This window comes from Dasypus novemcinctus, chromosome 13, assembly GCF_030445035.2.
Source record: "Dasypus novemcinctus isolate mDasNov1 chromosome 13, mDasNov1.1.hap2, whole genome shotgun sequence".
Classification (NCBI taxonomy): domain Eukaryota; kingdom Metazoa; phylum Chordata; class Mammalia; order Cingulata; family Dasypodidae; genus Dasypus; species Dasypus novemcinctus.
This window is the reverse complement of record NC_080685.1, coordinates 30,386,835-30,411,771: the sequence shown is the minus strand read 5'-3', so window position 1 is coordinate 30,411,771 and position 24,937 is coordinate 30,386,835. Positions and strand designations below refer to the sequence as shown.

The window sequence follows — 24,937 nt, the reverse complement described above, 5'->3', positions numbered from 1 at the left end:
CACATTCATTGCACAGTGGAGGGCTCTGAGGCCCAGAGAGGGGAAGTGACTTGCCCAGAGCCACACAGCACTGAGAATCTATCAGCCCCTGCCCCAGGGCCTTGGGGTTTCTGGTTCAGAGCACTATAGGGGGTCTCCCCTCCCTTGCTCACTCTGTTCCTTTCCATGCCCCCTCCTGTACTTGCTTGCCCACACCTGGCCATCCTCTCCAGGCCAGCCAGGGCTTTGTTCTGGAGGAATGTCAGTTGAACGGTCAGATGGGGAAGGAGCAGAGCATGCTGGTTGCGCTACCTCCTGACGGGCCGTGCCCCTGGCCCCTTACACACCCTGGGCTCCCTTCCCCCAGCCCTGTACTTGCACTTCTGCCTGCTGCAGGGTTCTTGCTTCAGCTCACAAGCTGTGTCCTGGGGCTGCTGTAACGGGGTGGATATGGAGTAGGAGAGAAGCACCTGGTAGAGCTGGAAGACGGCACACAGGGCTGGCCTCCAAGCTGGAATTATAGGGACATGGAGTGGACTCCTGACTCCATTGCTTATAAGCTGTGTGACTTTTGGCAAGCTTCTTAACCTCTCTGAGTGTCAAAATCCTTATTAATGAAACGAGCATAAGAATAACACCGACTCAGTGGTTTCCAAACTTTGCTGCATTTTGGAACTCTTTAAAATGCTGGGGCTTGGCTGCCGGCCTCTCACATTCTGATTTTATTGGTCTGGGGTGCAGCCTGGGTATTGGGATTTTTAAAAGCTCCCCAGGTGATACGAAGGTGCAGCGCGGATTGGAAACTGCCATCACAGGGTTTGTGGAGATTAAAGGAGATAATGCAGGTATGTGGGGGGCCCCTGGTAGGGCTCGATAAGTGGGCGTGACTCATTTTCAAAATTAATTTCCCTGCTTCCCATTCCGTTTATTGTAGGCTCTGGAGGGGGAGGGAGGGCTTTAATTTTAGTCTGTGGTGGGCTTACCCTCAGTCTGCCCCTGACGTGGCTGCCGGTGGCCCGTCTTTGTCCAGAAAAGCTCCTCCCTCGCCCCCTCACGGTCTCTGCGGCCCGACTCCGCGCTCAGTCTTCCTGACAGGCCCCAGGTGAGGAGAGGTGCCGGGACGTGTGGGCTGGGGGGGACGGGCTCAGGCTGCCCCCGAGGTCCTCCCGGGGCTTTGGGGATGGAAGTCCTGGTTCTTACCAAGGCCTCTGGGAGACGGGGGCAGGGTGCTGGCGTGTGGCACCCGCACCCAGAATGGAGTTGGCGGCCTACTCTGTGTGTGGGGGGTGGAGATGGGGCTGCTCTTTGGAAAACTCAGCTCTGCCCCTTGGCACCGTCTGAGGCTCTGCAAGCCTGAGGCTGTGAGGAGGATGCATTTCCCCAGATTCCTCAGCTGTCCTGACAGGAAGTTGTGCATCACTGGGCTGACAGGAAGGAAATGGCTGTGCTGCTGGGAGAGAGGGAATTCTGACTGGGGCCGGGAGAAAAGGTGTTTGCGCCTACAAGCCACTTTGTCCAGCTAGAAGGCCTCTTTCTCCCTTCAGGCCATGGGTCCCTGTTTGTTTTCTGTTGAATGACAGAGATTGAATTCGGCTAATGAGGAGCAGGGAGAGGAAACGGGAAGGGGTCCTGTGAGATTTCAGGAGGGCGAAAGCCTTCGCCCGAGGAGCAGCCCTCTGCTTTTAATCAGCGATTTTCTTACCCCGCTCCCTGCTTTGGGGAACTAGACGACGACAAAGCATTTTGTGGTCTCACACGCCACTTTCTCTTCCATCCACAAACCATGCCTGTGCAAATGCCTTTGATTTCTAATTCTTTTTACCAACCCTTTCCCCCTGCCCCCTGAAAAAACCCCACAGCGAGTCTTTTAATAGCACAAGGCCTTTTGGATCTCTATCCAGTCGGTGGCCAAATCCTATCCAAAGTGCACTCAGAATAGATGCTTTTAATAAAATATATTACTTTTAAGCCAGGGTAAACCTGTGAAATTTGTACATTTCTTTTAGAGCATCTCTACAAATTTTACAATATTGAAATCACCACCCAGTGACCTTTCAGGAAATACTAGATAAATTGCAAGAGACAAATAGGCAAACGAGGCAGAGAAGTCCAATTTCCAATGGCTTTCCTGCCAGTTTCTCCAGCGGGCTCCCTGGTGCCCTGCCTCCCAGCTCTGTGGCCTGCCCCCATGGGCCCTCCTCCCCCCGCCCCTGTCCTGGCAGGGACTGGGGGCCTGGGGTGTCCTCCGAGAACCATGCCCAGCTCTGAGAAGCAGCTCTGGTATGTGGCTCCCGGCACCTTGTCCCGTCTGTGTTTGTGTCTGCGCCCCGTTATTCAAAACACTTCCACCCGTGGCCAGGGCCCCAGGACTGCCTTGGAAAGGCTCAGAGGCTCCACTGGCCAGGTCTGCCCCGGGCCGCGGCAGGGACACCTGAGCCTCACAGGTGAGCGCTGCCCGGGGGCCTGAGCCCGGTGACCCTCGCCCCGCCCGGCGCAGCGCGAGTGAGTGGGGCCCACTTGTGCGCAGGCCAGCCCGCGGCCACAGGGGTGGCTCGCCTGCTTGGCGGATTGCCCGCTGCAGGGTCTGCACTGAGCACCCTCCTTCCCCACCCACGGGCAGTGCTCAGGGGATGTAAACCAGATGTCATGGGAGTTCACTCTGTGAAGGGAAAACAATTAGGAGGGAAAATGGTCTGTAAAATCACATCACTTAGGGCCCCCAGGGGGTCTTCTGGGGACGCGGCACTCCTTCGGGGTGTGGGATCCGCTCCCCTGCCAGCACGGGGTCCGGGGCAGCGATGGGGTTGGGAGGTCGCCCCTGGGTTCTCTCCCCCAGGGCTGCTAATTGCGGTTTCCTCCCCGGCTGGGGCCACACGTCTGTGGGCACAGGTCAGGGTTAAGTGCATTCGGCCACCTGCCTGGCGGCTGTGCCATTGCCGCCCCGCGGCCGCTTCAGCAGCAACTGGACGCGTCACTCGGGTCCCCTGCATCTCTGTGGCTTTGCCACCTGGCCCCACCACCCCACCACCTTCCATCCTGGGAGGCAGGGAGATCAGAAAGATCGGAGGCTAGAGAAGGCCCTGGGCCACGCGGGCCCTTTCCTGGTTAAACAGCTCCCTGAGGACCAGACAAGGCACTGGCAAAGCTGCTCAGGGCTCAGCCGCTCCTTTACTGGATAACTCGTTCCACGAACATGAGTGGCATTTTCTCACATACCAGGCACTATGCTAGGTGCTGGCGGAGGGAGAAAAGCGGAAAGATGAAAAAGACCCAGCTCCCGCCCTCAAAGAGCTCTCAGTCTGGAAAAGTGACGCTTCACGACACAGCTAGATTGTCTCCCAGAGATCCTGAATGCATCCAGGGACAGGCCCAGAAGAGGGGCTGCCGGAGGTGGGGCAGTGGGGACGAGCTGCGGAGATGGTTTGGAAGGGTGACTAGGAATTCCCTGGGCCCGGAGAAGAAGGCCGTTCCTGGCCGGGCAAGTGGCCTGTGCAAAGGCCCAGGGAAAGCACAGTGTGCTTGCATGAGTAACAGCTCAGCACGGCTGGAGCATGGGAGGGTTTTAAGCACGGTTCATGTTTTATGTTAGTCACTATGGCATCTACACGGTATAACAGAGCCCTGGAGTGGGGTCTCAGTTGCCTATTCTAGTTGTAGAGTCTGGATCTGGATCTGGTGGCTGGGTGACCTTGGCCGAGTGAGGGTCTCAGTTTCCTGGCCTGTAGGACGAGAGGAATCTGAAGGCCTGTCCCAGCTCTGACATTCTCCACGCCCGTGGCCAGCTTCCCTCTGTTCTGTCCTTTGTCCACCCACCTCCAGCTGCCTGACCTGTCTCTCCGGGCTGAACCACTGTGCTCAGCAGCTGGTGGCAGCTGGAGGGAGGGAGGTGACGCCTTCCGCGAGAATGTGCACTTCCGACCCTAGGATCTGGCTGACAGCCGGCCCCAGCCCACCTGGGCTCCAGCCGGGGTCCTAGCTGAGCCAGCTGGTTCTCTTTAATGAAACAGTTCACTCCTCTAGCCCTAACCCCCCACCCACCTGGCCAGGAAGCCGGGGACATCTGTGCGGAGGGTGTCAGTACATTTGGCCGTGCTGTCTTTTTCCTGTGCTCTGGCCCTAGGTTTAGAAGTTCAACTTGCCATCATCTGCCGTGGTCGCCCTGGAAGCCCCAGCACCCACTAACCCGGCCCTGGGGCCCCCGGAGCCACTTTGGCAGGAGACACTGGAAATGGCTGTGGTGGAAGGCGGGGTTTTCCCCACAAGCTCGGTGTGTTCTGTTACCTTCCTTCATTCGGTGCTCCTGGTCCCAGAGCTGCTCCAGGGTGAGGAGCTGGGAGGAGGGGCTGCCTGGGCTTCTGGTTTCCTCCGTCTTTGATCACAGCTGTTGCATTTAAAAGCTTAGCCTTCAACAACGGCTTCTAAACAAATATTTGTGTAGTCAGTCGGAGGAGGAAATTAAAGGTAACTTAGATATCCCCCCCTCCCCCGAATTCTAAGAGCTTTTGACTGCTGGAATGATCAGACCTGTGAGATTCTGCTCAGTTCTCCTCTCCTTGGGAATCTGGAATGGTATTGCATGCATTCATTCATCAGGTATTTACCGAGTGCCTACTATGTGCCATGCAAGATGCTGAGGATGGAGAGAAAATGAGCAGCCCAGAGTCTGGGGTGACCATGCAGGGGGAGCCCAGGGGCTGCGGGATCTCAGGGGAAGGGGCTTCTGCGCAGTCAGTTTCATTGGGATCTAGAAACTACTTAGCTGACAATCTTCTTTTTTTAATATATATTTTAAATTTATTTATTTATTTATTTTTTTTTTAAAAGATTTATTTATTTATTTAATTCCCCCCCCTCCCCTGGTTGTCTGTTCTTGGTGTCTATTTGCTGCGTCTTGTTTCTTTGTCCGCTTCTGTTGTCAGCGGCACGGGAAGTGTGGGCGGCGCCATTCCTGGGCAGGCTGCTCTTTCTTTTTACGCTGGGCGGCTCTCCTCACGGGTGCACTACTTGCGCGTGGGGCTCCCCCACGCGGGGGACACCCTTGCGTGGCACGGCACTCCTTGCGCGCATCAGTGCTGCGCATGGCCAGCTCCACACGGGTCAAGGAGGCCCGGGGTTTGAACCGCGGACCTCCCATATGGTAGACGGATGCCCTAACCACTGGGCCAAAGTCCGTTTCCCTAAATTTATTTTTAAAAGATACATAGATTACATAAAATGTTACATTAAAAAAATATAGGGGATTCCCATATGCCCTGCTCCCCACACCTCCCACTTTTCCCACATTAACAACCATCATTTATGCAGTACATTCCTTGCGATTGATGAACACATTTTAGGGCTTTGCCACACAGCATGGATTATAATTTACATTGTAGTTTACACTCTCTCCCATTGCATTTGGTAATTTATGGCAGGATATATGATGTCCTGTATCTGTCTTTGCAGTGTCCTTCAGGACAATTCCAAGTCTCAAAAATGCCCCCATATTATACCTTTTTCCCTCTCCCTACCTTCAGCAACTCCAGTGGCCACTGTCTCCACATCAATGATATAATTGCTTCCATTGCTAGGATCACAATAAGTCTATAGGAGAATATCAGTAATCCCACTCTAGTTCATATTTTATTCCCCAAACCTGAGGATTCTGGGATGGCGATGCCCACTCCACCTCTTATTGAGAGGGGCCTTCAATCCCATATGGCTGATGGATGGGACTCTCTTGTTTGTAGTTGTAGACTCTCTCGGTTCCTTGGTGTGGGGGTTGTCCATCCTCACCTCCTTGTTAGCTGTCCTGGGTGAGTCCAATGAACTGGAGAGTAGGTGTTGCAACTCTGTTGAATCTCAGGGCCCAACTGGCACATAGACAGCCCAGAGATTCAAGTATCTTGGACATACACCTACCAATTCCAATGCCAACCATAGGTTTGATAAAAGGGACAGAAGAGGCATGTGTAGAGAAGTCACATCTGAGTCCAGCTCTGTCACACTTGGGAGCACAAACTCCCTAGTAGGGCCCGCTGGCAAGGCACCAAACTCTGGAACTATCTGCCATGACCATAGAACCTAGGTGTCTCTGCAGCCCTTAGAAGCCCTACTAGTTGGGGTAGTATCTACTTTGGCTGTCTATGAGATCCTGTTGAGACATGCGTAAGGATTACCTCTCTGATGACCTCCCAACTCATTTTGAAGTCTCTTAGCCATATAAACTCATTTGTGTTTACCATTTCCCCCTTTATTCAAGGTCTTTTTCCGGTTGCATCACCAGTCGGTGCTTGGTAGTAATCCCTCAGTGCCAGGGAGGCTTATCTCCAGGAGTCATGTCCCACACTGGGGGGGAAAGTAATGTATTTATATGCTGAGTTTGACTTAGAGAGTGGCCATATTTGAGCAACATGGAGACTCTCAGGAGGTAACTCTTAGGCACCCTGCAACACTAGCCTAGGTTGAAATTTTAAGTGCAAAATACTCATAAGCATAGTCGTCAGTATCAAGGGCCCATCAATGGACCATCCTTCTTCACTGGTCATTGCCCCTGTACTTGGGGGATTGTTGCTGTTCCATTAGAGAATGTGGGAGAGCTCCCTGGGATGGGGATTCAGTATTCTTTCAGTTGTGTGAATCTCTACCCATTGTGACAATGCCCCATGAACATTTGAACATACTTATATACCTTATCTGTATGACCAGGTGAACTTCCTCTTATGTATCTCCGCTCACTGACACCCCACACCAAAGCTCCTCCTTTGCCATGGTTGAACCTTTCTGTGATGCAAAACTTCAGAAATGAAGCCAAATACATTGCCAAATTCAATTAATAGAAAAATTAGATAGTAATGATAGGTTTAAACATAAGAAATAAAATACATAATAATTTAGAAAAACTAAAATAAAGTTAAAAATTGGTATTAAAGAATGAAAAGTAGGGAAACGGACTTTGGCCCAGTGGTTAGGGCGTCCGTCTACCACATGGGAGGTCCGCGGTTCAAACCCCGGGCCTCCTTGACCCGTGTTGGAGCTGGCCATGCGCAGTGCTGATGCGCGCAAGGAGTGCCGTGCCACGCAAGGGTGTCCCCCGCGTGGGGGAGCCCCCATGCGCAAGGAGTGCGCCCGTGAGGAGAGCCGCCCAGCGTGAAAAGAAAGTGCAGCCTGCCCAGGAATGGCGCCGCCCACACTTCCCGTGCTGCTGACGACAACAGAAGCGGACAAAGAAACAAAAGCAGACAAAGAAACAAGACGCAGCAAATAGACACCAAGAACAGACAACCAGGGGAGGGGGGGATTAAATAAATAAATCTTTAAAAAAAAAAAAAATGAAAAGTATTTTTAAAAGTTTTTTGACGTTTTGCCTTTCATTGCTATAATAACTGTTGTCCTATATTACAGTGGCAATTTCTGCCATTTCTTCCTCAGTGTCTTTCTTTTTTTTCATTATGTCTTCAAAGAAGTTTTAGGTCACTGTAAAGTCACAGATGGAATATAGAGGACTCCCATATACCCAACATCCTCCCCCTTTTCCCCCTTCCCTATTAATGATCTTTTTACATGTGGATGGTACATTTATTTTAACTGATGTACAAATATTGAAACATAGCTACTAACCATGGTCAGTAGTTTACATAATGGTTTACATTTTAGACCATACCCTTTTATAAATTTTTGGTGAAATTTAACATGGCCTGTATTCATCATTGCAAGATCGTGCAGAACACTTCCATTGCCCCCTAACTGCCCCTCTTCCATCTATTCTATTCCTCCCTCCCTCTCTTCTTGGGGCCCACAGCGACCGCCAGGCTTCACTGCTTGAAGGACAAGATTCATAGATACTTGCAACAACACTGAGGAGTTGACACACTAGTCTGGCCTCCCCCTTAGGAACCACCCATGCTCTCGAGAGACACCCTCCCCTCTGTTTGAGAACATATCGGGCCTCCCCAGGATGGGGGTACAACACCTTCCCACTCATTATATGGGTCTCCACCCACTGATAAAGCTCACTATGATGAGATGAGCACTCACATACTCCCTAGAAGCCTGCCCCAGGTGTACCCTGTGCCGAATGCCCCCCCTTCCAACACCCTAAACCAGGAACCCTTCCTTGTCATATTGCCAAAAGAGTTTTCTCAACATTGGAGCTTCAACACGTACCTGCCAGTCCCCAGTGTTCACCTGCTTCCCCCCCAACCCCCCCATCCAGCCCATCTTCCCTATCCTACCCCCTGTCAAACTTGCACCACCCAACCCAATAGTATCACTACACCCCTGTCATATCCCTTCCCTGCACAACTACTCACTTCTTCCTTATAGATTTCACCCTTATGGGCATTGGCTCACAACCTTCTTTTCCCTTTCTATTTCCCGTAAACTTATCTTTCAGACTCTAGTTCTCTGAGTCAGCTTAGTTTGCTTAATTCATATCCGAGAGGTCATGTAGTATTTGTCCTTCCATACCTGGCTTGCTTCACTCAACGTAAGTTCCTCAAGATTCATCCATGTTATCCCAAGTGTTGGTATTGTCTTCCTTTTTACAGCTGAAGGGTGTTCCATTGTGTGTATATAACACATTTTGTTTATCCACTCATCTGTTGATGGGCATTTGGGTTGATTCTGACTTTTGGCAATAGTGAATAATGCCCCTATGAACATTGGTGTGTATATATCTGTTCGTGTTCTTGCTTTCATTTCTTCTGGGTATATACCCAGCAGTGGAATTGCTGGGTCATATGGTAGATCTATAGTTAGTTTTTGAGGAACCGCCAAAATCTCCTCCACAATGACTGGGCCATTCTACATTCCTATCAGCAGTGGATGTGGGTTTCCGTTCCTCCACATCTTCTCCAACGCTTGTAATCCTTTTTTTCTCTTTTTAATGGCTGCCTATTTAATGGGTGTAAGATGGTACCTCATTGTAGTTTCAATTTGCATTTCCCTAATAGCTAGTCATATTGAACATCTTTTCCCTTGCTTTTTAGCCATTTGTATTTCTTCTTTGGAGATGAGTCTGTTCAAATCACTTGCCCATTTTTGAAATGGGTTGTTTGTCCTTTCATTTTTGAGATATAGGATTTTGTTTTTTTTTTTTAAAGATTTATTTTTGTTTCTCTCCTCTTTCCCTCCCCCCCTGCAGTTGTCTGTTCTCTGTGTCCATTTGCTGTGTGTTCTTCTCTGTCCACTTCTGTTGTCAGCGGCACGGGAATCTGTGTTTCTTTTTTTTTGTTGTGTCATCTTGCTGTGTCAGCTCTCCGGGTGTGTGGCGCCATTCCTGGGCAGGCTGCACTTTCTTTCGCTCTGGGCGGCTCTCCTTACGGGGCGCACTCCTTACGCATGGGGCTCCCTTATGCAGGGGGCACCCCTGCGTGGCACGGCACTCCTTGTGCACATCAGCACTGCGCATGGGCCAGCTCCACATGGGTCAAGGAGGCCCGGGGTTTGAACCGTGGACTTCCCATGTGGTAGGCGGACGCCCTATCCAGGGTGGGCCAGGTCCGCTTCCCTAGGATTTCTTTCTTTTTTTTTTTTTTTTAAAGATTTTTATTTATTTATTTAATTTCCCCCCCTCCCCTGGTTGTCTGTTCTTGGTGTCTATTTGCTGCGTCTTGTTTCTTTGTCCGCTTCTGTTGTCGTCAGCGGCACGGGAAGTGTGGGCGGCGCCATTCCTGGGCAGGCTGCTCTTTCTTTTCACGCTGGGCGGCTCTCCTCACGGGCGCACTCCTTGCACGTGGGGCTCCCCGACGCGGGGGACACCCTTGCGTGGCACGGCACTCCTGCGTGCATCAGCACTGCGCATGGCCAGCTCCACACAGGTCAAGGAGGCCCGGGGTTTGAACCGCGGACCTCCCATATGGTAGATGGATGCCCTAACCACTGGGCCAAAGTCCGTTTCCCTAGGATTTCTTTCTATATGCTGGATATTAGGCTCCTATCAGATGTATGGTTACCAAATATTTTCTCCCTTTGGGTAGGCTGTCTTTTCATTTTCTTGACAAACTCCTTTGAGGTGCAAAAGGTTTTAGTTTTGAGGAGGTCCCATTTACCTACTTTTTCTTTCTTAGCTGACAATCTTACAGCCTGTTTTCAGAAAACCTAATTGCACAAGAGGGAAGAAATGTGGGTGGGGGAGCGAGATGAGGGAGAAGGAAAGAGAGACGGAGGAAAGGCAGCTGCAGACGTTCCCGTGGGTCAGATGCCCAGGCAGCAGTCTGGGTCCCGCCATGACTCCAAGCGACCGTCAGCAAGGACCCAACGGAGGGAAAGGCCTGCCCGCATTCCCTCTCAGCTCTGCCCTGGCCAGCCAGGTGCCTCAGTTTCTCCATCTGTAAAATGAGGGTTTGGATGGGGTGAACCTGGAGATCTGTTTAGAATGCATTCTGTGGCCAGTGCGGGGCATGGCACCTGTGGGGCTAGGGTCCAAATAAAGGCCCTTCAAGTATAAGTCCTGGTGTTCTTCTGGCTTCTCCCACCTCAACCCTGAAGACCCCCAGCTAGGGCCCGTGGGGTCCTGTCATCTTGCTGGCAAGAGGTGCTCTGTGGCTCTTAGCTTGGACAACATTGGGTAATTGCTTAAACGCTCTGGGCCTTGGTTTTCCTGTCTGAAATGGGCACAGCTTTCCCTATGTCCCAGGGATCAGATAGGAAAGGGCACAAGAAAATGCCTTGTAAACAGGGAAACCCTAAGCTGACATCCAGGACACCATGATTCAGTAGCAAATATATTCTGATGTTCAAACCTCTCCACGGTTACTGCCTCCTCTGTGCTGAGAAAGTCAAGCCACAAACGATTAAAGCAGGTTAGGTGTTTTGACTGAGATTGTCCATAACTGGTGGAATGAGCCTGAAAGGAGTGACTTATAATGGCAGTTAATCCAAGCACTGCGACACCATCCCTCTAAAAAATAAGAGTCCACTAAGAATTGCTTTGATCTAGCAAAATGATGCTTGTCTGTGAGCCTGAGAGCAAGGACCTGGCAGAGGGTCTGCTAGCAGCAGCACCGAACCCCACCCTTCTGCACAGGGTGGGTGTGAAAGCTGGGAGACCTGGGGGCAGGGAGGGGTCCCCAATTCTCTTGGCTCCTCTGGCAGCAAGTTCAGCATATATTGGTGGGCTATATGATTCATTGTGTAAACTGGGTCACTTTTGAGAGTATTAATTAATAATCACTATCACAATAATTATGCCAGTCAACAGGTATAAACTGGACTCTTTCAAGCAAACAGGGATATATGGTCAGCCTATGATGCATGGACTATTTTATTTTATTTTTGAAAGATTTATTTTGTTTATTTCTCTCCCCTTTCCCCTTGTTGTCTGCTCTCTGGGTCCATTCACTGTGTGTTCTTCTGTGTCTGCTCTTTCTTGTTAGCGACACCAGGAAACTGTGTCTCTTTTTGTTGTTGCGTCATCTTGCTGCACCAGCTTTCCGTGTGTGTGGCGCCATTCCTGGCCAGGCTGCACTTTCTTTCGCGCTGGGCGGCTCTCCTTATGGGGCGCGCTCCTTGCACGTGGGGCTCCCCTATGTGGGGGGCACCCCTGCGTGGCAGGGCACTCCTTGCAGTCATCAGCACTGCGCATGGGCCAGCTCCACACAGGTCAAGGAGGCCCTGGGTTTGAACCCTGGACCTCCCATGTGGTAGGCGGACGCTCTGTCCACTGAGTCAAATCCAATTCCCATGCATGGGCTATTTTAAGCTCATGGGCACCCTTGATTGGTAAAGCCTTTCCACCTTCATTACCTGGACAAGAGAAGGAAGAAAAGTGTTTTCCTCTCATTTAACAGAAGTCAAAGACAGTGGTGGAGCCGAACTGGTCCAGTTGGGGTCTCAGGCTGGCTTCCCCGGTGGCTGATCCTAGGCAGGTCGGGGATGGCTGGCTCGGATCAGGATGCTCTGGGGCAGTGGAAACAGATGGGTCTCAGCGGGAGAGAACCGGTAGGTGTGGCTTCAGCGGGACATGAGCGAAGTGCCCCTCTCTATGGGGAGCCCAGAGCACCGTTCCCAGCAGCGGCTTTCCCAGGTCTTCTCCAACCCTGGGATTGGCATCCCAATACTCAAGTTTACAGCCTAGCTCCCCCACCTACCAGCTAGGTAGTTTGGACACTTATGTGCTCTTTCTGTGCCTTGGTTTCCCCACTTGTCAAGTGGAGACAGTAATTCCTAATGGCAAGGATTAAATGAGATACTATATGAAAATGGCTATACTCAGGGCCTGTAATAAGTACAAAGTAAATATGCATAGAGTTTGCATCTGGAGGGTTCCCAGAAGCAACACCCTGTAGGGAACCAGGGGGATCCTTTTGCTGCCTTGAGCCAATTAGGGTAGAATGTGCTCCCACTTTGAGATGGGGGCTGCCACAAGTTCTGGGGGGAAGGAAGAGGATAAAGAAAATAGACGGAGGAATTGAGAGATTCCCAGACTGCCCTTGGCCACGTTATGTGCTGTGCTGGCTGGGGCCTCGAGAGTCCCCTGAAGTCCTGCCGAGGCGGACAGCCCCGTGGCCCTCAGCCTTCTGGTAAGCTTGGGCATGCACTTGCTCGGACCTGGGCAGGCACCTGGCTCACATGACCCCCACTGCTGGATGTGATACCACCTCAGAGCAAAAGATAGGCAGGTTGGCAAGGGTTTAGTGCCAGAGAGCTAGGGTGAGAGAGAGAGTTACAAAAGTGCCATGTTTGGCCTATTAATAGCCTGTGTTTGGCTTCCACCACTTCTATCAACATCGTCCATCACGTCTAAACAATGGAAGAGCCTGTGCCAAATGGCTAGCAGTTAACTCATGGCTGTGTTGAGTTTCTAAAAAACAGTATTTCCACTTCTTGTGCAGCCCTGAAATGCCAATTGTTCTGCACCAACTGGTTATTTTTCCAGACCATTTCCCTTTATTTATGTTTAAGCTTTTGTATTTTTAAGCAAAAAGAAGATGGAGAACCTGGAGTAGGTAATTATTGTTTCCTCCGATTTGCCCTTGAGTGAGCCTTAGAAGAAATGTTCATTCCCTAAACCTGAATTGACTACCTGCAGGGAGATGGAGAGGAATGACAGAGGCCCTGCCCCTTTCAGGGGGGCTCAGGTTGCTGGACAGGCGGAAGGGGGCTGTGGGGAGAACACCCGCCCAGCCCTCGGAAAACTCGGGGTGCGCTATTAGCCCTTTCCGTCATTGCCGTGTGGCCTTGGGGAGGACAGAGCCCTTCTCCGGGCCTCAGTTTCCTTGCCTGTAAAATGGGGAGGTGGACCGGGCCGCCCGGGAGGCCCTTCAGGCTGATCCTGCGTTCCGTGGCAGACTTGCCGCCTCCAGGAAGCCTGGTCACGTGAAGGGGCCGCACGCTAAGGGCTCTTCTCTGTGACTTCCAGAGCAGCCTTCAGAGATGCATGTGGAACCTGCCAGGCAGTGGTTTTTCTCACTATGTGAGACTTCTGGGTGTCTTTAAATGTTCACTTGGCCTCCCCATTGCCAGGCTCAGGGGCTAGCTTTGACCGTGGAGACCATGGACATGGGTGTGCCACCAGCACCCGGCGGGGAGCGGGCAGGTTCCTCTCTGCCCTCATTTGCCAGTGAGGTTGGAAGGGGCAGGTGGGGCCCCAGTGCTGCTTCTGTCCTGGCAGTGGCCTCCAGTGCAGACAGAAGCAGGGGCTGGAGGAAGAAAAGAGGGAAGACGAATTGGAGGGGCTGTGAAATGGGTAGATGCAGAGTAGGGGATGGTCCGTGCACCTTGCTCTGTGTCTTTAAAACCAGCGTGTACTTCTCTGTGGCTATCAGGTGATGTGAGCCAACATTTTAATTTAAAGTTACAGCAATCCAAAGACGAATCTACCTAGTTCACTGTAACTGGTTGACCACGCTTGCCCGAGCATCTGGCTGCTGAGAGTAGGCCAGGCCTGCTGGTGGCTGGAGCAGGCTGGGGCCAGGAGCCTGGGCTGGGACCAGCCGGGGCTGTGCTGGCTCCGTTCCAGCCAGGAACCCACTTTTACACCCACAGTTTTCTGCAGAGTAAAGTGATTCCCTGCTGTTTCACTGGTGTGGGGGGCCAGATAGGTTTTTTTTTTTTTTTTCCTTTTGTGTCTCATTTATTTCCCTCAGATGATGTCTCAAAGTTCTTCTATGTTGTAACATGCATCAGAACTTGATTCCTTTTTGCGGGTGGATAATATTCCTTTGTGTGCATGTGCCCCGTGCTGTTTACCCTTTCCTTGGTGGATGGACATCTGGGTTGCGTCCGCCTCTTGGCTGTTGTGGGCAGTGCTGCTGAGCACGTTGGTGTGCAAATATCAGCTTCTTAGGGTCTCTACCTAGGAGCGGTAATTCTGTGTTTAACTCTTTGTTTTCAATTCCCAGCAGCAGTGCAGCAATGCGCCATGTTTTTCTACATTCTGGCAGCACTGACTATTTTCCGTCTCTTTGCTTCTATCCATCTTTCTGGGTGTGAAGTGGTCAGATAGGTTTTTTTTTTTTTTTTTTTTTTTTTTTTTTTTTTTTTTAAGATTTATTTATTTTATTTAATTTCCCCCCCTCCCCTGGTTGTGTGTTCTTGGTGTCTGTTTGCTGCGTCTTGTTTCTTTGTCCGCTTCTGTTGTCGTCAGCGGCACGGGAAGTGTGGGCGGCACCATTCCTGGGCAGGCTGCTCTTTCTTTTCACGCTGGGCGGCTTTCCTCACGGGCGCACTCCTTGCGCGTGGGGCTCCCCCACGCAGGGGACACCCTTGCGTGGCACGGCACTCCTTGCGCGCATCAGCACTGCGCATGGCCAGCTCCACACGGGTCAAGGAGGCCCGGGGTTTGAACCACGGACCTCCCATATGGTAGACGGACGCCCTAACCACTGGGCCAAAGTCCGTTTCCCATACATATAAGAGAAAATAAAACGACTTCAAAGCAAGCCGTCCATTCATTTGTTTCAAACATTCTAGAACATTTAAGAAAATGGGGGCTTTTGCCAAGTGGATGAAATATAAGGAGAGGAGCAGTGACTATTTGCAAGGAAAACCCCTCCTGGTGATGGCAAACAGCAGCTTCGAGCAGGGCTCTGCCCTGTCTGGGCAGTGAGTTAAGGTTAAGTCGTTCTTGTCATCTGTACCCCCAGGCTGCCGGGACAGATATTGGGGCTAGGACAAGACGCCTTCTGCCTGTGCTCTCCCGAGGGGAGATCAGGACCTTCAGAATTAGATGCACAGTGACAGGTGTGCATTTGTCAAAGCTGGAGAAGGCTGCAGGGGCTTTTGGGCACCACAAGAGGGGTGTCATTGCTGGCAGGCCAAGCACACTCGCATTCCACCAGAGACCATCAGGAGCCGGTGGTTTAGTGGAGAAGGAACTAGAGAGGTGAGGTGAGAGGCTTGGGGGTGACTTCAGGGTAGGGATCTAGGTTTTGGCGCACAGATGAATTAGGGACTGACTGTTAAATTTCTGTAATCAGGAAAGCCAGGGACGGGCAGGGCTGCCTGCCTGTGACCCAGGCCTGAGAGGTCCGGCGCTTGGGCTCTAAACTAGGCTCCAAGCTGGTCTGCGGAGTGATCGCGGCCCAGCCGGCGTCACCCTCTCCCTTTCCTCAGGTAGAATGAAGGGAGGAGGGAGACTAGCTGCTCTCCAAGGACTCCTCCGGGCCTGGTTTCTGCCTTTTTCTTCGTTTGTGTCCCAGGGAGGGGTTTCACCTAGCCAGGACATTGACATGGGCATCTAGGACGCTCAAGGCAGCGCAGGGCCTTGAGCTAAACTGAGAAAGCCGAAGCTGGGGCTTTGCAAAAGTTAGAACGTCCCAAGTATGCAAGAGCCGCCTGGAAAGGCAGTGAGTTCTGAGGCCCTGAGGTATTCAGGCCGAGACCCAGGGCAGCAGTTCCAGAGAGGGGAGTTGTGGGCGTGGGCCTAGACGGCTTGTAAGGTTCCTGCAAGCCCAGGATTCTCGTGTCCACCGCTAGTGGGTACGACTTCCTGTCCGATGGCATCTTCTGCAGGCTATGGTGGCCTCAGAATTTTGGGCTTCTTGTGCCCATAGAGCAGCAGTTCTTACCCCTGGCCTGCATGTTAGAATCACCAAGATGTTAAAAAAAAAATCACTGCCCAGCCTCCACCTGCAGAGATTCTGATCGAGTTGTTTGGGGGTGGGGGGGCTTTGGAAGGACCCAGGCTGTGGCTCCTGGTGAGCTACCATCTTGCCCCCACTCTACTCCCTGGTAGGGTGGGGAGATGCACCCCTCGCCCCTGATCTCCTTCCACCTCTGTACAGAGCTCAGAAGTTTGAGGCTATCTTTACTCTTCTGTTCGCCCAGCAAACATTTGCTCAGTGCTTACTTTGTGTCCCGAAAGATTTCCAGGGACACAAAGGACCAAGGAGCTCTTGGCTGCTTTAGAAGAAGCGAGCGCCATACTGCCATTGAAAAGACCCCCTTGTGTGTATTTCTAGCTGCCGTACTTAGCACAGTGCCTGGCACATGGCAAGTGTACAAGAGAAAATTCGATTGAATCACGTGGAATCTTTGCCAGGATGGTAAGTGGGGCAGGAGAATGTATCAGCAGGCAGTGGAGCATTCATGCTAGGCCAGTCCACCTCTGCCCAGATCTCGTAGAGGACACCTCTCTGAATTGGAATTATGTTTGTGGCCTTAAGGGGGTGACCTGGCCAACCTGGTATTCCAGGAGCAAGCCTCCTCACTGACCTCTTTCTGCCTTCCCGGGGTGTTGCACTGCGGGAGAGCCGGGGTCTGGGAGGGTCGTTTCCTCTTAATTGGTGGCCTGGTCATTGCGCTGGCTTCCCTGGACATCACCAGGCCCCTCTCTGCTCAGACCGGAACGCCCTCCTTTATTAACTGCATCAAGTCCCTCAGACATCCGGTCACATCTCCTGAGAGTGACAGAGTGGAGGGCCACAGAGAAATGCCCAGGCCGGCCTGACTTTGAGTTTTATGTCAGGACCGGTGGCTTCCTCCACAGACACTTCCTGCTTGCCCTCCTGGCGCCAGGCCCCGCCTGGGCCAGGCTGCCCGAGACGACGCAGAGCCGTCCCTGACCTCAGGCTGCTCACCGTCGCTCATGCCAGGGAACGACTGAGGTTTAACGGGACACGGCTGTGGCCTTGTCAGGGTGCAGGCGGGGCGGGGCCTCGCAGGGCCGTGTTCCGATGAGCCACATGCCGTGTGTCATGAGACTCCCTCTGGACCGGCTGGCTGGCGAGAGCACAGCTTTTCGGGTCGGGCTGTCCAGGGTTTGAATCCAACCTTATCCGCCTCTTCCTCTCTCGGGAAGTGACTTAACCTCTCCAGAACTTGGATCCCTTATCTCGAAAGCATGGGCTGATGGTTTTGCTCTGAGGATCTGAAGAAATCGGAGCAGTGCCTGGTGCGTGGTGTTAAGCGTGCGATAAATGTCAGCTGTTATTTTTATCATCTCCTTTAGTTTTCGTGAGTTTGGAAATTCCAGGCTGGAAGCGCCTACCTGCTTGACACGTCTCAACATTTTGCTCCCTTCATTCATTTATTCAATATTCAACTCATATGTTTCAACCTGCTATGCGCCACACACCAGGCCCAGGGATAGAGTGGTGAACAAATGAAACTTTAAAAATCCTGCCCCTCTGGGGCTCACAGTCTGGCGGGGGTGAGAGACGGTGAACAGTGGGTAGAAGGGTGTTAGAAGGGGAGGCAGCGGCTGGGTGCGGGGCCCGGGCAGGCCGGTGGGCCTCCTGGTGCTGCGGGTAACCTACGCCACGTGGAGGCAGGTGCCGGGGTCCTGGCTTAGGTGCTGGTCTCAGGACCTGGGGCAGGGGCGGTGGCTGAGGGCACAAGGGGCTGCGGGTGGGGTTTTGAGACTCCAGACTCCCCTCCTGGGCCCCGCCTGCAGCTGGGAACTGAGAGGAGAGCGCGGGTGTTTAGCCTGAGCTCTCCCCGCCCTGGGAACGAGCCTCTAGCATTTGCCAGCTGGCGGTTTGGGGGCGAGCCCAGACAGAAGGAGGCCCAAGAGGCCGCGCCCGGGCCTGGTGGTGGGTTCCCTCGCACACACGGGCTCAGGAAAGTCTAGGAAGTGCCTGAAGCTTGGCCCGTGGCACCCAGGCTTGGCCCCCCGCTGTGAGGAGCATGGAAAGGGGCCGGGAGCCTGCACCCTGTCAAGTGGCATCTTGGAGGAGAAGGTGCTGTCGGCAGCCCCCTTCTGACGGCCCGTCTGCACTCCTCGCCGCCAGGCTTGCCCTGGCCGTTCAGGCCCCGAGGAGCCGCTTGCTGGCCTCCTGCCCACCTGGGGGCTCATTTTCTCCAAGGCTCTCCTGCCTGCGCCTGGCGCTCCCAGGCCCCCTCCTCCCCCAGGCCTGCTCACAAGCCCCCGTCATCCGCCTGCCTCTCATTTACTCTGCACTGTGGGTGGGTCAGAGCTCAGGGAGGGTGTCCAGTGGGGAGAGGCGTGGCTGTAAGGCTGTAAGGCTGTAAGGAAGTGCCCAGTCAATATTTGTGGAGTGACTGAATGAATGTTTGTGCACTGCAGGCTGCCCAAGGTGTTTTTCTAAAATGCTGGGGGGCATCTTTGTGGATTGCTGCAACCTTCAAACGCTTGTCTGGGAGGTTATTCAGCAGTCCCCAAGGTGGGAGCAGCTGGGCTTACCTGCCCTGTGATCTGTGTGGCAAGAGAAAGGGCGTCTGGCTACTAGAGAGCGCAAGCCTTTCTTTGTGTGAAGATAAAAGCTATTTTCATATGCCTCATCTCACTTCCTCCCTCAGTACCTGTGGGTAAAGTGAGGCAAGGCCCTGCTAGTCCCGGTTTGCAGAGAAGGAAACGGAGGCCCAGGGAGACTGTCACCCAGCAGGTGGCAAAGACATGACTTGAATTCTGGTCTTTTGATTTCAAGTCCTGTGTTATTTAGAATGAGACCATGAAAATCTTCTTTTTAGCCCCGGTGGCTCAAAATAAGAGCCTTACCTTCTGTTTGAGGAGAAGGAGGCGGGAGCAGGTTTTGCCGCCGGCCGTTTCCCACCCACTACTCTATCATGTGTAGAAATGCCTGGGAAAAGGAAACACTTGGATAAAAAAGGAGAAGTGTTTGGAGTGTCCCCAGGACCTAAGCATGTGTCACGAGTCATTAGTCCCAGCCCAGCTGCAGGCATTGTTTGGTCCCAGAGTCTCATTTCCCAGATGGGAGGACAGAGGCCTGGGAGAGTGTAAAGGGACTTGTCCCAGGCACGTGCCAGGGGAGGGGGTGACGACCCTGAACCTCCTGTGGTGTAGGAATGTCCCCCCTCTCAGGCGTGTCAGAGACCCAGGGGCCCTTTGAGCCGCCTCCAGCATCCACCAGCCCCAGCCCGTGGCGACAGTGTCCCCTGCTGTGCCGGCTCCAGGTTGGCGGGTCACGGATGCAGAGTGGGCAGGTCTCTGTTCTGGACTGCGAGTGGCCCAAGCAGGGCCTGGGGCGACTTCTGACAGGGGCCAGGCTGGGCAGTGGCTCTGAGGAGGCCAGAGGCCCACGGGCCATCCGCAGCCAGGCAGCTTGGCCGGGAGGGCGAAAGAGGCGAGTGGATGAGAAGAGAGGTGGTGAGAAGGGGTGCGAGGAGAGTGGAGGAGGGCGGAAGGCAGGGGCTCGGCGCGGGGAGGAGCCGCGAGCCTGTCTCTCCAGGGAGAGCAGCGCCCAGGAACACCGACTTCCCTGCCTATGGAGAAGGGGCTGGTTTTAATTTGCATAACATTAATTAGCAAGTGTCTAATTAGGACAACCGTTTCTGAGCCACAATTTTAAGCTGATGCTGAATATCAATCCATTTTGGAGCCCGTTGGTGAAATTGAAGGAAAAGTTGACCTTATTAAAAGATTGATAAATCAGTTATTTCCCCAATTGAATGCACAAAACATAGTGAAGCCAGAAAGGCATACCAGCCCTAAGGCAGCCTTCCAGTTGTTATCACCTGTTCCTCTTTAGGGATTCCAGTGACAAAAATCATGAGTAGACCACATGTGTGTGTAGACACACACACGCAAGCATGCACTTTGGCTGGGGAAGGCACCTGCACACTCTTGCCTCAGGTAAGCTAATATTTCACTTCGCTTCAGTGCCCCTCCAGGGCTCTGCCTGCAAGCATAGTTTTCTGTTATTTTCAAATGTTCCGAACAATAAAACACATTTAGAACTTCAAAGTCTCCAGGAAGATCTACCGTAATCATTACAATTCTGGCCCGGCTTTGGAAACTACCAGGCAGGCCAGGAGAGCAATTTATGCAGCTGGCTCAGAAGCCAGGGAACGCACTCCATCACCTCCCCGCAGCCTCCGGGGAGGGAAGGCTGGAGCAGCTACGGAAAGGAGAGGGCGGCGAGGAGATGGGGGAGCGGGTGGGGGTGGGGGTGCATGGGCAGGAGCCTGGCGGCAGGCAGTTCTGCCTTTACGGCGTGCTGGCGTCTCCTTGGGCAAGCCTAATTTCTCTGAGCCTCAGTTGCTTCCTCTGTAAAGATGAGTGGTTGCTTCTCGCCTTGCAAGGTGGCCCCTACAGGGGGGCTTTACTACAGATCATTGTCATCCCTGAAAACTCACCTTTCTGCAAAGGGCTGGCTCCTGGCCTGGGACAGAACAGGGACCACATGGGTGGGGGCACCTTGCAGGAATGTGGGCCAACCTCCTGCCCTGCCAGGAATGTGCCCTGCAGCTCACTTGACAGATGTTAATGCCTCAACTAGGATGCTAGTACCTCGCCAACTCGCTCGGGAGCCTAGTTCATTTTTAAGGCAGGAGGGAAGCATGGTGTATAGAAAGATCTAGTATGTAATTAATATCTGGGCGAGTTGTGTGACCTTGGAAAATCATTCCATCTCTCCAATCCTCAGTTTCTTGACTGGTAAAATGGAGACATCATGACCTCTTCCATAGGGTGAGGATTTTAGGGAAATGTGTAGAAGACCTGGTCCAGTACCTGGCACAAAGTAGGTTCTCAATAAATGTTAGGCAAAATATAAGTCCTGTTATTGCGTAGTTTTAGGAGGTACTTATTAAGCACCTGTTGTACTCAGAGCATCGAATGGGTTGTAGAAATTATTACATGAATTCTGGTAGATTGTGAATCAAATGGTGACTGATAAAATCATCCACGTGCTTGTGAACCTCTCTGTCAGCCTCAGGGCTATAAAAGTCCCCAGGCCCCACCTGGCAGGAGTGTATACTCTTAGGCTGTGTGTTGAGTACTTTGACATCGTATAGCGTGGACATCAGGCAAATGAAGTGTCCTTTAGAAGACTGGAGTCCCTTGTCCTTTATCCCCATCAGAAGGACAGGCTGAAGGACTCATGTGTTTTCCGGTAGCCATTCCAGGGAGGCCACTTGCCATGTCATAAATAAAGATGAATCTCCCCATCTGCATGGAAGGCTCTTTCTAGCTGTCTCAAGCTTAGATAAAAAGAAATCATTTCTGATTTTAAAAATTGTATATTTTCATTGCAGAAATTTTGGGAAAAAATAAAAACAAGAAGAAAGCAATCATCCCAGTACCTATATATACATGTATTCAAAGTCGTTTTCTACATTAAAAAGTAAACATTTCAAATATAATTGTGTGGGAAAGGCTATTACTATCTTGTTGAGAAGTACTGATTCGCAGAGGGGAGAAGGTTGACCAGTTGGTTGGCCACAGGACTCTCTTCCAACCCCATGAGTCTCTTTCAGGCCCTTGGATGGGAGTGAGTGGGGCTGGGGTGGGCACCCCATCCCATGACAGCTAATTAGTCAGCCCTGTATCTCTGCCATCACCCAAAGAACCTTATTAATTTCAAGCTTCATTGGAGTTCAGGCAACAAAGAACGTATAATTATTCAACATTTTAGCACCTAGAAAACATTTCCAGTCGGGCTTCTTTGACATGTATGTTTTCCAGTTATTAAAAATGTTTAGTGGAAACATTAAAAATGTTTAGGTATAGCTCAGCAGTTTGTGTGCCTGCTTCCCTTGTAGAGGTCCTAGGTTCAATCCCCGGTACCTCCTAAAAAAATATTTGATGGTTTGTTTGTTTTTTAAATTGACATGCAAGGAAATCTATAAAGTAGCAAGCATCCCTGCTGATCAAGTGTACATCTTGGTCTCCCAGTGAAGCTGGAGCTGGCCAAGGGCATAGGCCCAAACCAAGAAGGGTGAGAGTTGCCGCCTATGTAAAGGCTTCGAGTTTTAGGACAATAGGAGGAGGCTCAAAAGAGAGCTGACGGCATCTGGCCCCTTTCCCTTCACTTCTTCTAAAAATGAGGGAAGTAGACTTGGATTCTGATCTCAGTTCGTTGCTGCCAAAAGAAATGTTAGAGATTGAAATGTGCAACAGATCCCAAACCCTTCTTTGGGGCGGTGTGATGCGCCCCAGATGCCTCCACACCCCTTTGAGAAGAAAGTCATGGTCATTTCTGGCTCATACACATTGTGAGTCGTCCTCAGTGCATCCCTCTCTTAACCTAACCGTCCCTGGCTTCGCTGCCTGCTCGCTCCAGCCCCTTCCGGGGCCTCGTGGTTTAGATGGTGTTTCAGGTGCCAAAAAGTGCTTTCAAAGATCAGACCTTCTTGAACCAGGAGCTGTGTTCTTTCTTTGTGTCCACATTTGGACCCACAAAGTATCAGTCCCCTGCTTAGACTCCTCTGTAAATGTGTGTAAAGTAAATGCCTGTGGGCTGCTCTTCGTTCAATTGGAGAACCTCCGTGAGGTAGAGGAAACCTGACTTATTTTTAGACCATCTTATGTGTAGTGCGGAAGGAGACCTTTCGCCATAGCTGGATGACCCACTGGGTATAGATAGTCAGAGTTTATGTATAAGCCAGCCTGGAAGCTTCCTCTGGGTGGGGACTGTCTTTATATATCCAATAGCATCTAGAATCGTAGTGGACATCTAGTAGGTACTCAACAAATAAAAATGTTGAAATTGTGGAAGAGTGAATGAATGAATGAGCTACTTCACTCGTTCTTTATATCCCCAGCACCAGCTCATGTCTGGCACAGAAGTAGGCCTCAAAAATGATTTCAAATAAATGAATGGTGATATATATAGACAGCAGGGAGAGCTGCTTTCATTCTTTCTCAGCCTGGAGAGGGTGGTTGAGAATCTGGGTGGGCTTGGGAATCTGGAAGTCCTGGGCTCAAAACCCAAGCCCTCTGATTATTCTAGCGGTTGCCATGTTGGACAACACTGCCCAGCTCTGCAAATCTCAGCCACCATCTGCGTCCTGGCTCTGAAAGCTTTCTCGGACCCATCCACGTTTCTGTCTTCTTCCTTGAACCCTCCTAGCCCTACTCCAGGTTTTACCTGGCAATTGATCAGGTCCTACCTTTGAAATACCTTCCATTGTTGTATGGAATTGTTATTTAAGGTCTGCTTAAATGGCCTTTTCTCGCTCTGTTTCCTGCTGAACATGTGAGAGAGGGCTTGTGGGCAGTGCCGTGGGCTGGGAGTCCAGAGACCATGGCTCTCAACTCTGGTACAAGCCACTCCTTCCCTCTGGGCCTCTGCCTGTAATATCTGTAAAGCTGGGATAAGGACCAAGGGCTATTGTGAGGACAGATGAGAGCAAATATGTGAAACTGCCTTGTAAACTGTAGGGTGTCTACAAGAAGTAGGGATCATTTGATTACCAGCTCCTTGAGGACATGTGGCACGCTCTTAGGACTGAGGGCAGGTGGGCACACAGAAAGTGCTCAGAGATGCTGACCCCTTGGCTCAGGTCCTGTGTTCCCAGCTTCCTTCAGGCCTGGGAGCCATCTCTACTTTCTGGCTTTTGAATACCCAGGAGTACCAAGTCTCCAAGCCAGACACCCTGCATTTGTGGAGGACGTGAAGTAAATGATAATAATAGCCAACCCCTACCTAGCCAGACGCTGTTCATGGCTCTTTTTGTATACAACCCCTTTATTTCTCACAGCCCTGTGAAGTAGGCACTAGGATTATCCCCATCTTACAGACGAGGGAGCAGAGGGCAGACGGTGGAGTGACCAGCCTAACGTTCTCTACTAGGACGTGGCTGTCAGGGTTTGCGCCAAGGCTGTGTGTCCCAGAGCCCGTGCCGTGGGTTAAAGCTGCCCACATACGTAACCGCACAGCAACAGATTCTCCCAGCTGCCCTGGGGCTGGAGGGCCGCCGTCACAGCTGTGCGGTCCACCCCTGCCTCCCCCATTCCCAGCAGGAGGGACCCTCTCTGTACCTCTGCTGCCCCACTCGCTTTGCCCTTGCCCTTGGCCTAAGCCAGGAGGGGAGAACTGCTGCCAGGACATTTTAATTCTTTCCTAAAAAACTCTGGATTGTTGGAGTTGGAAGGGACCTCAGAAATCCTCTGGTTCAGGTTTGTTAGGAGAAAACTGAGGCCCAAGGTGGCGTAATATTGATGCCCGGCATATAATAGTGTCATAAAAAAGAATTATATTCCTATGACTTATGAGCACGGAGGCAAACATTCTAAATAACACATCAGCAAACTGAATCTAGACATGTAAAACAAACATAATACATCATGCTCAAGCAGGGTTTATCCCAGGAATGAGAACATGATTTAACTCTGGAAAACAGGCTCAGAGAGGGCAGCTGCTGAGACGGAGCTGTCCCCAGGCCTAGCCAAGGGTCCTGGTGGCTCAGGCTAACTGTGTGTGGTGCCGCACTCCCTGGGGGGCTGGTGACGGTCCTTCTTTTGCCCCCATTCCTCCCTGCTCTGCTCAGAACAGAGCGAGATGCTCCCCCTAATTCTCCCTTTCCGTTTCTCCCGCAGGATTCCATGTTTTCGTTGGCCCTGAAATGCCTTATCAGTCTGTCCACCATCATCCTTTTGGGTTTGATCATCGCCTATCACACACGCGAAGTCCAGGTAGGTGTCCTCACCCTCGTCCCTGCGCACGGCGACCTAACCTCGAGGCGGCCGCTCGAGCGGTTTCACCAGAGGGGCCCAAGATCGTGACTCTTCTCTTCTGGTTCGGCCCCAAATGAGGGAGGGGGTCGTGGGGGTGGCTTTGGAACAACTGTTACAGAATCTTCATTCAGGGGTCCCAGAAGCAAACGTATG

At 51.9% G+C, this 24,937-nt stretch overlaps 1 protein-coding gene across 4 annotated transcripts in view; it reads left to right on the top strand.

The window, feature by feature from the left end:
• The window catches only part of KCNN3 (potassium calcium-activated channel subfamily N member 3), a 168,504-nt gene that overhangs the window by 24,645 nt on the left and 118,922 nt on the right, over window positions 1–24,937 (top strand). For all 4 annotated transcript variants that reach the window (XM_058309768.1, XM_004475034.4, XM_012518217.4 and 1 more), the window contains exon 2: window positions 24,647–24,742. In XM_058309768.1, the coding sequence (XP_058165751.1) occupies window positions 24,647–24,742 (96 nt within the window). The remainder of the gene's footprint in view (window positions 1–24,646; window positions 24,743–24,937) is intronic.